The 13,447-nt window shown below is 40.3% G+C and overlaps 2 protein-coding genes across 3 annotated transcripts in view; both read right to left on the bottom strand.

Moving 5' to 3' along the window:
- FNDC1 (fibronectin type III domain containing 1) overlaps positions 1 to 1,158 on the bottom strand; it is a 205,760-nt gene extending 204,602 nt beyond the window's left edge. The window contains exon 1 of the mRNA XM_088474480.1: positions 1,053 to 1,158. Coding sequence (XP_088330606.1) covers positions 1,053 to 1,158 — 106 coding nt within the window. The remainder of the gene's footprint in view (positions 1 to 1,052) is intronic.
- An 8,541-nt stretch (positions 1,159 to 9,699) lies between these two features.
- SPAST (spastin) overlaps positions 9,700 to 13,447 on the bottom strand; it is an 81,363-nt gene continuing 77,615 nt past the window's right edge. For both annotated transcript variants that reach the window (XM_088474365.1, XM_088474366.1), the window contains one exon: positions 9,700 to 12,152. In XM_088474365.1, the coding sequence (XP_088330491.1) occupies positions 12,030 to 12,152 (123 nt within the window). In that variant the 3' untranslated portion in view covers positions 9,700 to 12,029. The remainder of the gene's footprint in view (positions 12,153 to 13,447) is intronic.

The following is a 13,447-nucleotide window of genomic DNA, read 5'->3' as shown; positions in this document are numbered from 1 at the left end:
CAGCGCAGACACCAGTAATGGTCTTTGCACTGGCGTAAGTTGAAAACATTCCGCGGCATTTCATGGAAAATATATAGTCAATGCTTAATGCTGATTGAAGCTACATGGCAGTAGCAGGACCCAAAACTTTCCATTTTCAACAGCTCACTTTAAATATAAAATCAATATGGTTTATTTCATAAACTACACTTCAAATAATTCATAGTTTGTCTTTCCACCAAAAATCTGTTCTGTGGTGAATAAACTAATAAAGTAGGTCTATTTGGCAGGGTGAGAGGTTCTTTTGTATTCTTAGTTAACTGATAACTACAGAAGTTGTAATTAAATTCCACCTTAATATACAAAACAAAAACTTTTATCTTTATGACAATTATCTGTTGGCATTTTACTGTACCTTACACATTTTTGTTTATAGACTATTAAACAAGTACTTGGTTTCTTTATGCACAGACATGTACAGTAAAGGTGTTTTAGGGAGAAATTTGCCTTATTACAGTAAATTGGAGTAAATGACTGTACAGGTTCAGACAGGCCGTCATCATTTAAATCCGGTGCATTCATCATGCAAAATACACATAGGTAAAGGAGTGCTGCTGTGATTTACTATTTGCTAATTTTAGAAGGTAGGTAAAACAAAAATTCCCCAAGAATCATCAAACCCTTGTTTCTCTGCTGACAGCATTGTATTAGGTCTCTGGAATCTAGCCAAAATCTAAATTCCTATATAAATGATATGGTTTGGTGGCAAGTGATAAATTCCTGAACCTCACTTTCACCTACAATGGAGAGAATCAGTTATCTGCCTGGGGAACTTTATTAAGACACAACAGGGAGAATGAAATCAATTAAGAATAAATAAATATATATATATATATATATATATATATATATATACACACACCAATGTTTATGTGACCGCATCTAGTTAGAAATGATGATGAGCACATAATGGCACTTATCATTAATTAAACAGCAACTCTCTAAGGTGTTCAACATCAGGTACGTCATATGGTGACATGTCATATCAGTATGTACAAAGTTATGTGTCCTACCTGTTACTGCCGCTGATGAATCCAGAAGAGTCAGCAGCATAAGAGCTAGGAGAGAGAGGAAAGCAGGCATTCTTCTGTTCCTATTCCTTTCAGCCATCCTTGACATGAAACACCCAAAGAAAGTTGGGAGAATGCAGGCAGCAAAAGAGAAAGCAACAGAGAACAGTGAGCCTAGGACGAGATGCAAGAAATTCCTTCTGTGAAACTGCAACAGGCACTACTCCTAATAGATCCAGAAGTTATCTCAGCCTTTCCCCTTTTTCATCTGTTCTTTCCTTTGCAATTCTTCTGTTCTGTACAGAAGGAAATGATGTATTGTATCCTTTAGAAGAGAGAGGCTGCCACCTAGTGTAACTCCTGGCCTAGCAAACTATGGAAAATTTATAGTGGTTTCTGAGATTCATTTATAAAAAAATAAATAAAAACCTATTATAGTTTCTGAACTCAAGCACAACTGAAAAAATAACCTATAGGCGAGTGTTTTCAGGGTCTATATGAATGCCCTAGGAGGAATAGTAAGTATTTTCCATCAATATTTCCCTGGCTTCCATACACGGCACGCTATACGTGCCACTCCAACGGATCGGCACGATATAGGTGCTATATCGTGCAGTGTATGGGCATGATATCGTACCGGATATCGTGCTGCGTGCTCCTGCGGGATCGTAGATCGCATCCCCAGATATTCCTGCATGTTCATCTGATCTGGGATGCTATGTACGATCCCATTCAGATGGAGGAGGGGGGAGCCGGCGTATCATGCGGTCTGCGGAGACTGCACGATTGCCAGCAGTGACAGCAGGATCCGTCTGCCAACGGATCGGCAGTCGCCTTACACAGTGCATCGTGTATGGGCACCTTAAGTCTGTCATGACAAAACAAAAAAAAAAAAACACAACAGCTTTCTTTTGACCATATTAAGCTTTTCAATTATTGGTTTGTACACACCTTTCTGCAACCTTCACCAAATATATAGTTTTAGCTTTACAGTTTAAGTCTGTTTTTGTAACAATGTATTTAGCTAGACGGATACATCTATATATAGAGGATGTGTCCTCACTTAAGTGGCATTGTGACTTAGCAGATACCCTCAGATACATTCACTCTTCTGGGGTCTGGGGGACTACATGAAAAACCAGGGAGAGTAGGCGAGTCCTAAAGGCACACTAACAGTCCAGGTTTTAGAGATAGCCATACCTGAGCACAAGTGACTTAATTAATACCTCAGTTATTTTGATTAAACCATCTGTGCACAATCATGGATATCACTAAAACCAGGACCGTTAGCGTGCCTTGTGGACCGAGGTTGGGAATCACTGATGTAGAGCCTGGAACTGGGGTGTTGTGTTATTGGGATGTAGTGAGAGTCAGAATCCTGACAGATTGCACAGGTAAATATTAGGGTCGGGGGAGACTTAGGGTTAGGCACTAGGGAAGGGTTAGGCTGCAGGAGAAGTGGGTTTAGGTTAGAATACTTACAAAAATCTGTTGGGATTCTGAGTGTGGGCATGCTGACCATCGGGATCCCATACCCAACCCATGTTATCTAAGAAAAATTATTTTAGGGAGTCATTCTGTAAGCTGGTTTATGCTATATGAACCACTCATGGTTACTACCTCAGAGAAAGTATTATCATCGATGTGGGGTACGGGAAGGCACAGTAAGAAGGTAGCAGGAGTGAGGTTAACAATTAGCTCCATTACAAAGGAAATCAATTAGGAGATATCACTCCAAATAGGCAGTTTAGTGAGCAGGTCCACCGGACATGGAACAAATACCAATTTGCCCATATTACCTCCAGCACAAATTTGGGATTATGGGGTAAATATGGTGAATTTGCTCTTGTACCAAGTACAGGCTGATGTACGCCCTATAGGAGTTCATTTGGGCAGGGCCCTCTAACTTCTATTCATGGCATTTTTTTTTATCTGTATACAGTATGTCGTCATCATCGTACAGGACTGTGTTATGTCAGCAATTTATTATCTTTTATTTACAAACTATACCAGGAACCTGTGGAGCCATCTAGGAACAAACACTTTGTTTTGTTCACAAGTCGAAGCATTCCGAGGAATCTAGGGCACTGCATGACTTTATCTAGGACCGGGAGGAAGGGAAAGCCATAATTAATTAGATATTGAGAGAGTTAAGTAGCGAAATGATTAGTGAACCATGTGATACAGAAAGGTATGTACGTGTAGAATAATGGTGCATACACACGGTCAGATCTGTCAGACGAACGATGAGCTATGAACGATAAAGGAAAGACGATTTTACCAACGATTTCATGAACTACGAATGATTTTTGACAGTATTAAAATGAATGAAAATCGACCAAATCTGACTGCAAACACATCAGATGTCAGATATCGTTATCTGACAAGCGGGAACGCGCATCGTTCATCGTTGCAGGGACACGTCAGATTTTCTTTCAGGTATGAACGATTGATAGATTTTTAAAATGGTTATTGTACAAATCTGAAGGAAAATCTGACCGTGTGTATGCACCATTACACACTGCATACTTACATCTTGTTTCAAGATCTTGGAGTAAATTTACCAAAGGGCAGGTTTACTGTGTTTTCATCCCAGCATTCATCTTTTTAACACCAATTAATATTGCCCCTTTAATACAGTTAAATTATAATACTCTCTTAATCAAATTGAACATTCTTTATGTACCAAGTTATATTATTAAAATATTGCTTCCATAATAGTACCAATAATGTAAGTTTTCTTCAACCATACATGACTGCCTCAGTAAAAATGTATATGGAGTCCATTTGTAAACCACTGGGCATCGCCAGCAGGTTTCAATCCACCCTCCAAACAGTGGACTAGCAAACCCAGGAGCAATGGATTGCAGGTTGCCAACACCACCAACTCCGCCCCTTAGCAGGCCATTTAAGATACCTCGCCTGTCATAACCACTGTTGGTTGGTGGGGTACTCTGGTGGCTGTCAAAAAGAAGGCTTGATAAATCTGGCGGTTTCTACTGTAAATAATAGAAAAATTGGCAGGTAATGTGTGCAACGGCGGTCTCTAAAATGTCATATTTCTGTCATTTTTCTGCGGATTTGTCTTTAGTTAATCAGCTAGTTTTAAAAAACAGACCTCGCAGTAAGTAAATTTCTCCACTTGTCTCAGATTACGGTCTTCATTCCCAATACTGACCAGTCTAACCTATTCCTTCAGTACAAAGTTTCCAGCAAAGCCATAAATCTAAAATATAAGGCAACATAGATGTACCGCAGCACCACCTGTAGATTCATTTCATCAAATGATCTAGTAGCAATGCAGATTTATCTGTATGCTACGCAATTTACTGATCTAAGATCTTAAAGGACCAAGCCAGTGAGTCACTGTAGAACTCCACTCCTGCCAGAATTCCTCAGTCATGGATCATCCTCAAAGACTTTTTTTTTTTTTTTTTTTTTAGCTACCACCCTGAGACAGAACAGAACTGGAGGAGGATGAACAGCTTGTAGATCTTATGTGAGTGATTTTTCTTTTTTTTAAAAAAAAAAAAAACAAAGAACCACCTTTATAGTGCTTCCCTCTAAGAAACAGGACAAGAAAATCTGTGTGAAATGCTCCAAACCAGGCATATTAATGGGGTGATCTATGGCCAATAATAGCATACTCCTTTGATTTTTGTTATCAATGTTAATAAATAAAATTAAAGATCTGGTTATACTCGTGCACAACTTTAGAGCCAACTCTGTAACCAAGCATTTAAAGTGAACATTCCAATGAACTTAACGAGACAACTGTATTGATGCCAAGCTTGGTCTCCAATTGAACATTGCTACAAATCGACAGATTTCTAATTTTTCCAAGCCTGTTACTGCAGACACCCAGCTATTGCAAGCTAAGGTTTCCACTCCCCATCCATCCTAATCATTAGTGGACTCCCATGTCTGGCCCATGGTTAGTTACCAAGCAGAAATTCTCCTCTATTGTTGCAACAAATGTGTGGTTACTCACTATCCTGTTTTTGCTCGCTTTGTGTCACACAGTGGACTCCCAGGCCTTATTAACGCACCCAACGCTGTCAGTTCATCAATTGGCCAGTCTTTCCAGGTCACCACATGCTGTGACATGAATTGACCCGGCTTGATGGCATTTCTCCTGAGGCCAGCATGGCTGACTCCTGTGGATCTAATCACTGACCTATTTCTTCCCACATGATCTGTGCTATCAATCACCATCCAGAGGGCTCTATTTAAACTCACTTGCACTAACACTGTGCCAGTACAATTTGTATTATACTAGTTTCCGGTTCCAGCGTCAGCAGCTCTGACTACTGACTATGGCTTCAGATTGTGCATTGGCACACCTGTGCTCAAGCACTGTGCTAGTTTTCTCCTGTTGTTCCTGTATTCAGTTGGTGCTCAGTCTTTCCTAATTAAACCAGTGTGCTTTTCTGCCCGAGCCTGCATATCTGCTGGTAATACTTTCCTGTGTGCAGTCTAAACCTGCCTGCGGATTCTATCTAAATTTATTGTGTGCAGCCTCTACCGGTACATTCCTGCATGCACTATTTATCATTGTCTGCAAACTCATCGTACAGTCCCAGTTGCAGCCTGTGTATTCCTATATACATCTCACACTACTAAGTCTGCAGTACTGTCTCAGTCTACATTCTTCCAGCAATCTCCGAACCTCACCTGCAGAGAGTGCATATACCTATTGTATATTCTAGGTTTGGACAGAAGCGGTATGAAGTACAGGAAGCCCGAAGACGACATATCCGAACAGGGGCACGTAAGCACCCTAACCCTCCCCTGTCCCCCCTTAACCCTCCCTTGGTGGTGCCCAGTCCTAACCCCCCCTCCCCGCACCATAAACCAAACCCTCACCAGGGGGGTGCCTAACCCTAACCCCCTCTGCCCCTTGCCTCACCCTAACCCTACCAGGGGTGCCTAACCCTAAGTCCTCCCAGAGGTGCCTTAACCTAAACCTCCCTCCCCCGCAGCTAAGAGCTAACAATCCCCGCTTACTTTTATTCGGGATGCCGGCCATCAGGATTTCGACGCCTATTTTTAGTCCCAAGTCAGCATTCAGACAGCCGGCATTCCAAGCGGCAGCAATATAACTACATCCCATTTGGACTATTCCACAGTATTCCTGACACTACCACATCAAGCACCATTCATTTACTAATGTTACTAATGACTCCTTGTCTACTCATTTTATTTCTTGGATAGATCGGCTGAATTCAGTTAAATGAACATTCTCCTTAGTTTATGCAGTGATAACTAAGTGGCTCGGGGAACAAAACATCGAAATATTGGGTCCATGGCCAAGAAACTCCCCAGACTTTAATCCCTTTGAGAACTTGTGGTCAATCCTCAAGAGGTGGGTGGACAAACAAATACCCACAAATTCTGACAAACTCCAAGCATTGGTTAGGCAAGAATGGGCGGCCATCAGTCAGTATTGGCCCAGATTTTGATTCACTACATGCCAGGGCTGACCACGATCATAATTGGTCGGGATCGGCAAATCAGAGAAATCCAACATGTTTGATTTCACTGATGCCCCGATCCCGGCATCTGGGCATCAGGGAATTGTACTCCCTTGCAATCAATTGCAGATGTATGGGGGCCTTGATTATTAAAAGAACACTCAATGCAGCAATGGTGAAATTTGGATTTTCTTATATCTGTTATCTGCTATTTAATGCTATGGTCTATATTTACTAAGCAGCAGGTATTCAAAACTGCAGATTTTTGGTGGTTTTGCCCTGTGAGATTTAAATTGACAAGAATACTATATTCAATGGTTTTTGCATTCAATTACTACTGTGGGTTTAAATAACAAAAGCAAATCTCCAGAAATCATCAGCTTTATAAAAAAAACAAAAAAAACAACAACACTGCTTAGTAAATATAGACCAATATGTTCAGATCTTTTTCAGACGTCTGGAGCCGTCCATTAGATTATATAACAATTTTATATTGATGCAGGACCATTTCAATATTCGCAACCTACTTCCATTTGTCTGAGCCCATTATTAAATGCCACCAGAGTACAAATCATACTGCATGTTTTTAAGAATTTGATTGTGTAATTTTCAATTTTTAGTATCTTTGTGCTACAGATGCCTCCTTGCTCATCTAGCCTCAATACACCATATAGGGCGATATGCCTGGTGTGAGCAAATCACACACAGATATACAAGTGTTTCATATCAAATTAATCAGCGCAATCTGCTGGTGCTTCCTAGTCACATTACATCATGACTTAGAGCCGTATTCAATTTGAGCGGACCCCGCAATACTTTTCCGCCTCCCGGACTTTGCCTACATCGCGTGTTTTGCAGGCGGAAAAATATTGCGCGCGTGCCCGCGTATCCCTGTATTCAATTTGAAAGTACGCAAAAACGGGACCCGGCAAAACTTACACAAGCGGAAAGTCATTTCAGATTTGAGGAAATCAGCCTAACACCCCCAAAAGATGCTCTGACATGGGGGTTAGCTATGGTTACCCCCGATTTTGCGTTTCTGAAGGTGCTTGGTGTTTTTAAACGGACTCAATAGCTGCTAAATAGTGTTTTTCTATAAGTGGTGAAGAATAGTATTCAGGAGGTTTTTTTTGCAGAAAATAACTTATCCCAGCAAATTTGGGGAAATTGAAAATACGGGTCAGCATATTTTAAAGATGCTAGATTTAAGTTTTAAAAATAGTTAAAAATCCACCTTTCGCAAGCACCTGCAATGAAAAAAACACCTGGGGCATACTTGGGGACCCCCCCTGGAGTCTAGTTCGCTAGTTTTTAACTTTGTCCCCCAACTTTTTTTTTCTGCCCCCAAATTGAAAGTGAATTTTTGGGGTGTTCTTAAGTCTTTTTGTTAAAAAAAAAAAAAAAAAAAAAAAACTTGACGCAGTTTACCTTTAGGTAACCTGTCTGAAAGCTGCACGGGGGTTCCCACAATGTTGTACCCCAAAACCCCAATTTTGCATTTTTTCCGCCTGCTATTCATATTACATTGCATTGACTTTCCGCCTTTCAAATTGAATACGGCGATACTTTTCCACCTGGCAAAATGACGTCATCGGCAAAACTTTTTCGCCGATCTCGGCTTTTCGCTCCAAACTGAATACGAAAAAAACGTTGCTAGCAGTGTCTTACTGAGACCAGGAGCGCTGAGAGGGGCTGTTTGGCGTGACTGCAGCATAGATGAGTGAGGACACATCTGTATGCCAGCATATTTATTGTCAGTTAATAAATGTATTTCAACTATATCATAGATCACTCTATGGTGACTGCATCCCCTCTTCTCAATGCATACAATTCAGTTGTCACGCCCGGATGTATATAGGCTGCAACTGCTGGAACTTGGGCTGGTGAGCTAAGGGTAGCGGGTGAGTGGAAACGGGAAGGCAATGTATACGTCCTCTTCATACTTCTCTCCCAGGTATTGGCGAGACCTACCCAAGGGCGCAGAGTCTAGTTCACTCGATGGTATTCACCATTGACCCCTCCAAGCGGAATGTGGGTTTTGCTGCACCAAGTGAACAGGTCGTGGCCCCTGAGGCAGGTACCTGGAGAAAACACAGAGATAGATATGGGAGGACTATATAAACACTGATGAGGAAGAATGATGCTCCAAAAACGGATATGTGAGTTGCACTGGTAATCAGCACCTGGTATGGGATGCTGAATAGCGCTGGTAATCAGGACTTGGTATGAGACGCTGAGTGAAGATGGTAATCGATAGTTGGTGTGAGATGATGAATAGCGATAGTAGCCAGCACTTGGTATAAGACACTGAGAATCGATGGTAGTCAGTACTTGGAATGAAACTCTAAGAATCGATAAGGATCCTAATCGCAGAGTTGCACTGAGAAATGTAGACGCAGAAATACACTGAGAATTGGTAGGGATCCAGTCGCAAGGCTGCACTGAGAAATGTAAGGAGAAGTAAACACAAGGATGCAGCTTGACAGCTAAATTAGTAATCAGCTTGAAGGCTGACATGTAACAGAGTCAGCCTGAGAGCTAAACAGCACACTAAAACACAACACAGGAACTGTTACATGAAACACTGGAGTTCTGTGAGAGCGCTAAAGTAACAAGCTGAGAATTAGCATGGGAGATAATACAAGTAACTCTGGATGTCAGCGTGAGGACTGATACAACACACTGTAGATACTTTGTGGAAAACACTGGAGCGCATAACAATCACTGGAACAGAGAAGTTGAACAGCATCTTCCTGTTCCTGGAGTGAGACTATATACCCCTAGGTAGCTGGTCATTGGATCAGAGGATCAGCTGAGTGACCCCAGGGCTATCATTGGGAGACTAGTCAGATGATATGGACCAACATGGCTACGCCCATGTCCACTACCACGGGAACCAGGACGCACACGGAAGCCCTAGCAGACCCTGGGAGAATACTCAGCCACTACTCACTTCCACTCCCAGCGACTGAATACCTAAACCCAAGGACGCCGATGCGGAGGTGAGTAGCAACCGATCCCAGGCTGCATCCTGACATCAGTTGACTGGATATAACAGTCATTCTATTTAAATTGCTGTCTGCCATGTATTCCACATATGAGATATATCCAGTATCACCGAAGAAGAGAGAATAGATAAAGACATACATACAATACATGAACCAACACACCCATAATTGGTCTTACTTAAGTTTTTATTTCTCAGGTCATTTAAAATTTTAATAAGCATTACCAGCAAAAATAATAATTCAGGAATTTAGATTTGAATTAAGTCATTCAGGATAATTATTAAAGAGCAGTGGTCAAGAAAAAAAACAACACAAAAACATCTTAGGCCTACAGGATTAGATGAAACCTAAACATTAAAAACATTAAACTTGCTAATAACCAATGAGGCAAGATGAATTTTAGTCCAACATTCAGAAACACATTTTAGGCAACTTCTATTATCATTTTCTTAAGGCAAGAGTACTACATTTCTATTCACTTCATTTATGGGTTAGTTTTTCCATAACTATTTTTTTTACCTACAAGACCAGTCTCAACAGAAATACACTGAATAAGTAGCTACAGATTTTATTTTGTAAGTCAGGCCTGTTCGAAAAGCTTCATATGGGTTGATTGGTCCCAACTCCTATTTTTTATAAGCATACCGAACCTCAATATAGATTTTCTCTTTGCCTAATCCCACAATAACTAGAACACTGAGGGGTTTATTTACTGAGCTTCCCAGAATATTTAAGCCTGAAATTTAAAAAGGAGCTGCTTTTAATAGAAACACATGTGCTAAGCATTGCCCTTTTAAATTTCAGCCTTAAACTGGCACTCAGTAAAATAAATCTGAGCGTCAGTGTTAACTGATCAAACTAGATTTCTGTGTATTACCCAGATGTATTTCTAACTAAGCAATTTAATGCAGTGCAAACAAAAGAAAAATGTAATCCGATTCCCCACCTTTTATCTATTCTGAACCCTTATGACAAATGTGGGCAGATTATTCGGAGTACAAAATTTGCATACATTAATTTCTAAAGACAAATTTATCCTATAGTTCCCAACTGAAAACGAAAAGCAGTAATATGGCTGCGACAAATATTGGAATATAAAGCACAGGTTTTAGCATCCTACTGTAATATATGTATGATCCTTGCCATGGCCATCAACTAAAGATGAATTATTTGTCCAGTGTAATAAAATTTTAAAGTTGGCCATACCCTGATTTTTCCAAGTAATCTGGCTAATGATCAGATCAGAACGATCGTTCAGTGTATGTACATAAACTATAATCATCCAACGCTGAAAAACGGCTAAACAACAATTGTGACCATTGTCATTCAGTGTGCATTACATCATGACGATAAATCGCACAATGTATGGAGGCCGTTCAAAATCTTTTGATTGGCCAGGTCATCATAGTTAGTTGGATCGCGTGAAAAAATATAGTATATGGCCAGCTTCAGTAACACAAGATCTAATTTTCATTCAGGTTAGTGTACAAAGCTCTTAAATATCAAATCAGTCATTAGACGTCAGCAGCATTCAATAATACAGCAGTAACATACATAGAAGTATTGGCTTCCTAATACTTTAACCCTTTACAGTCCCAATGGATGAATAATAGAAGTGCATTCCAGCTAGAACCAAATTGTGACGTCTGTGGACCCTGGGCATAAGTTAGACATTAATTTTCCAAAACAGGTTTTATGAAAAGGTGAATAAATATAAAACTAACAAAACATCAGTTACATTATTTAGAAATTAGTTGTGAAGCAAATAGACTAGCTTTATCCACAAAATATTTGGTGACCAAGTGTCTCATGCATGGTTTCAAAGATGCTAGTATTACTTTAAGATATCCACAAATTGCTTCCAGCTAATGATATTCACATGACGAAGAGGACTACACGGTTGAAGGACATTCACACAGCAAACCAGCTGCTTCACAATTTGTTGATGTGCTTTTTAAATCCCCTTTATTTTCTGTGCCACCAAAAGGTTTCCTTTGGCACATGACGAAAAGAACAGCTACTTTTGCAAACCATATCTTTACCATTAGCCTTTTCTTTCACAGCCGGTATCGATACACATTCCCAAAAAGTCACTGCTAGTAGTATAAGGTATTAAGTTATTAAAACGAAGGGCAGGCACACAATAGATGCTGGAATATGAACTCAAGGCACGGGTCTTCCCACATCCAATTTATTATAGCACCTGAGCTCATGACACAGCACAAAAAAAAGTTGCCATTATCCAGTTTCATCTCAATGCACAGTGAAGACTTCTTTCAAAACACTCTGGCTGATAAAAACGTCTTGGTAAAACTCCCATTTGTACAAGTTCTCATTTTCATCAATTCATTTATTAGGTTTAGTGCAGACATTTGGAGGTTTGCTATTTTTTTTGTCCATTGAAAACACAAGCATCTCCCACATGCTACCAGAACCAAACCTGCATTTGGGCAAGCTGGCTTGAAGACCATTTGTCTGGATCAACAGTTCTGACTTCTTCACACTGTGGTGTCACCAAAGTCTTTATTCCATTGAATGTAAGATTCCAGGGTGGAAGCACTCACGCTGCATTTTATTTTCTTCAAGGAGCTTAGGAAGTCACAATATTTGATATTCCGCATCTAGCAATAACAAGAAAACATATATAACGAATTAGATACAAGCTTTCCTATTAAACCATTATACATTAAAAAAAAAATTTGGAAACAGGTATCATTTGGCTGACACATGCATCAGACCACATGCCTGAAAGTTTCAACTATTCAACAATAGGAATGGGAATTATACCAGGAATATTCAAACATATCCATTGAGGGAATTCCCATAACTTAGTGAGTGGTCAGCTTCAAAATAGTACATATTCCATGGTCAGCTACTGATATTATGTACACTGGCAGAGGGCTACCTAATGTCAGAGAAGACTCATAAAAGTGGGCAGCGGCAAGCAGAAGTTACATTTGTGTTACAATCCCAGTTGGGAAAGTTGGAGATCAGTTGCTGAAAGCAGCACTCCCTGCTGAAGCTAGAGAATTGTATAGAAGCAAACAAATTGGCCAGCTTCAGGTACATGGCAAGGGATGAGTGACTTCAGAAGAAAAAAAGACCCTTTAAAGAGTCTAAGTAGTCTAAAATGAATGCTTACAAGTCTTGGTGCCAGGACTGAAGCAGGCTTCTTCCCCAATCTCAGACCATATTACTTTGCTGTAAAATTAAAATATTTAAGGATCTGTGTACAGATCCAGAATACCATAACAGGGAACAGAAACCAGTAAAACAGTCCAGTACCGCTCACACCTCTTTGCAGGCTATACTAGTAGGTATGTCCAGCAGGCACTCTCCTCCTACTGATGCAGGCCATAAGAATCTGGAATGCTGCACAAAAAATTTATATGAGATACTGGAATAGACCCATACACCCACGTATGTAGGTTTGGAGAACTGGTGTCAGCAGAGTTGAGAACTCTTTGGCTGGGACACAGTCTGGAACAATTATATACTAATGACATGGTGTAATCATTTTTCACAAACGGGGGTCATACAGGAAATGTATTTACATCCCAAACTACCCCATATCTTCTCCTAGATTCTAGCAGGTTTAGAGTCTTACACCAAGCATATCTCATTGCCATAAGAATAGTGAGGTTCGACTGTGGTCATGGAACAGACTCTCTGAAATGTCGGGGATGCACTGGGAATTTTGCCATCTACTCTTTCAATATCTCAAAACATTATTCATGGTTGACAGTCAAATTGTATCAAAAGGACTGGGATTACCGTGACTTCATTTAATAAAGGTACCTGCATATTCGTGGTGAGACTGCAGGATAGGCTAAATAAAGCAGCTCAACAGTATACAATCTACTAATGTGTACTATGATCTGTATAGCAAGAATGTGAATGGCATCCACGTGTCCCA

The sequence above is a fragment of the Taudactylus pleione genome, unplaced genomic scaffold (genome assembly GCF_031769625.1).
Source record: "Taudactylus pleione unplaced genomic scaffold, aTauple2 ptg000154l, whole genome shotgun sequence".
In the NCBI taxonomy this organism is placed as follows: Eukaryota; Metazoa; Chordata; class Amphibia; order Anura; family Myobatrachidae; genus Taudactylus; species Taudactylus pleione.
The sequence above is the reverse complement of the archived record's forward strand: the minus strand, read 5'-3'. Positions and strand labels throughout refer to the sequence as shown.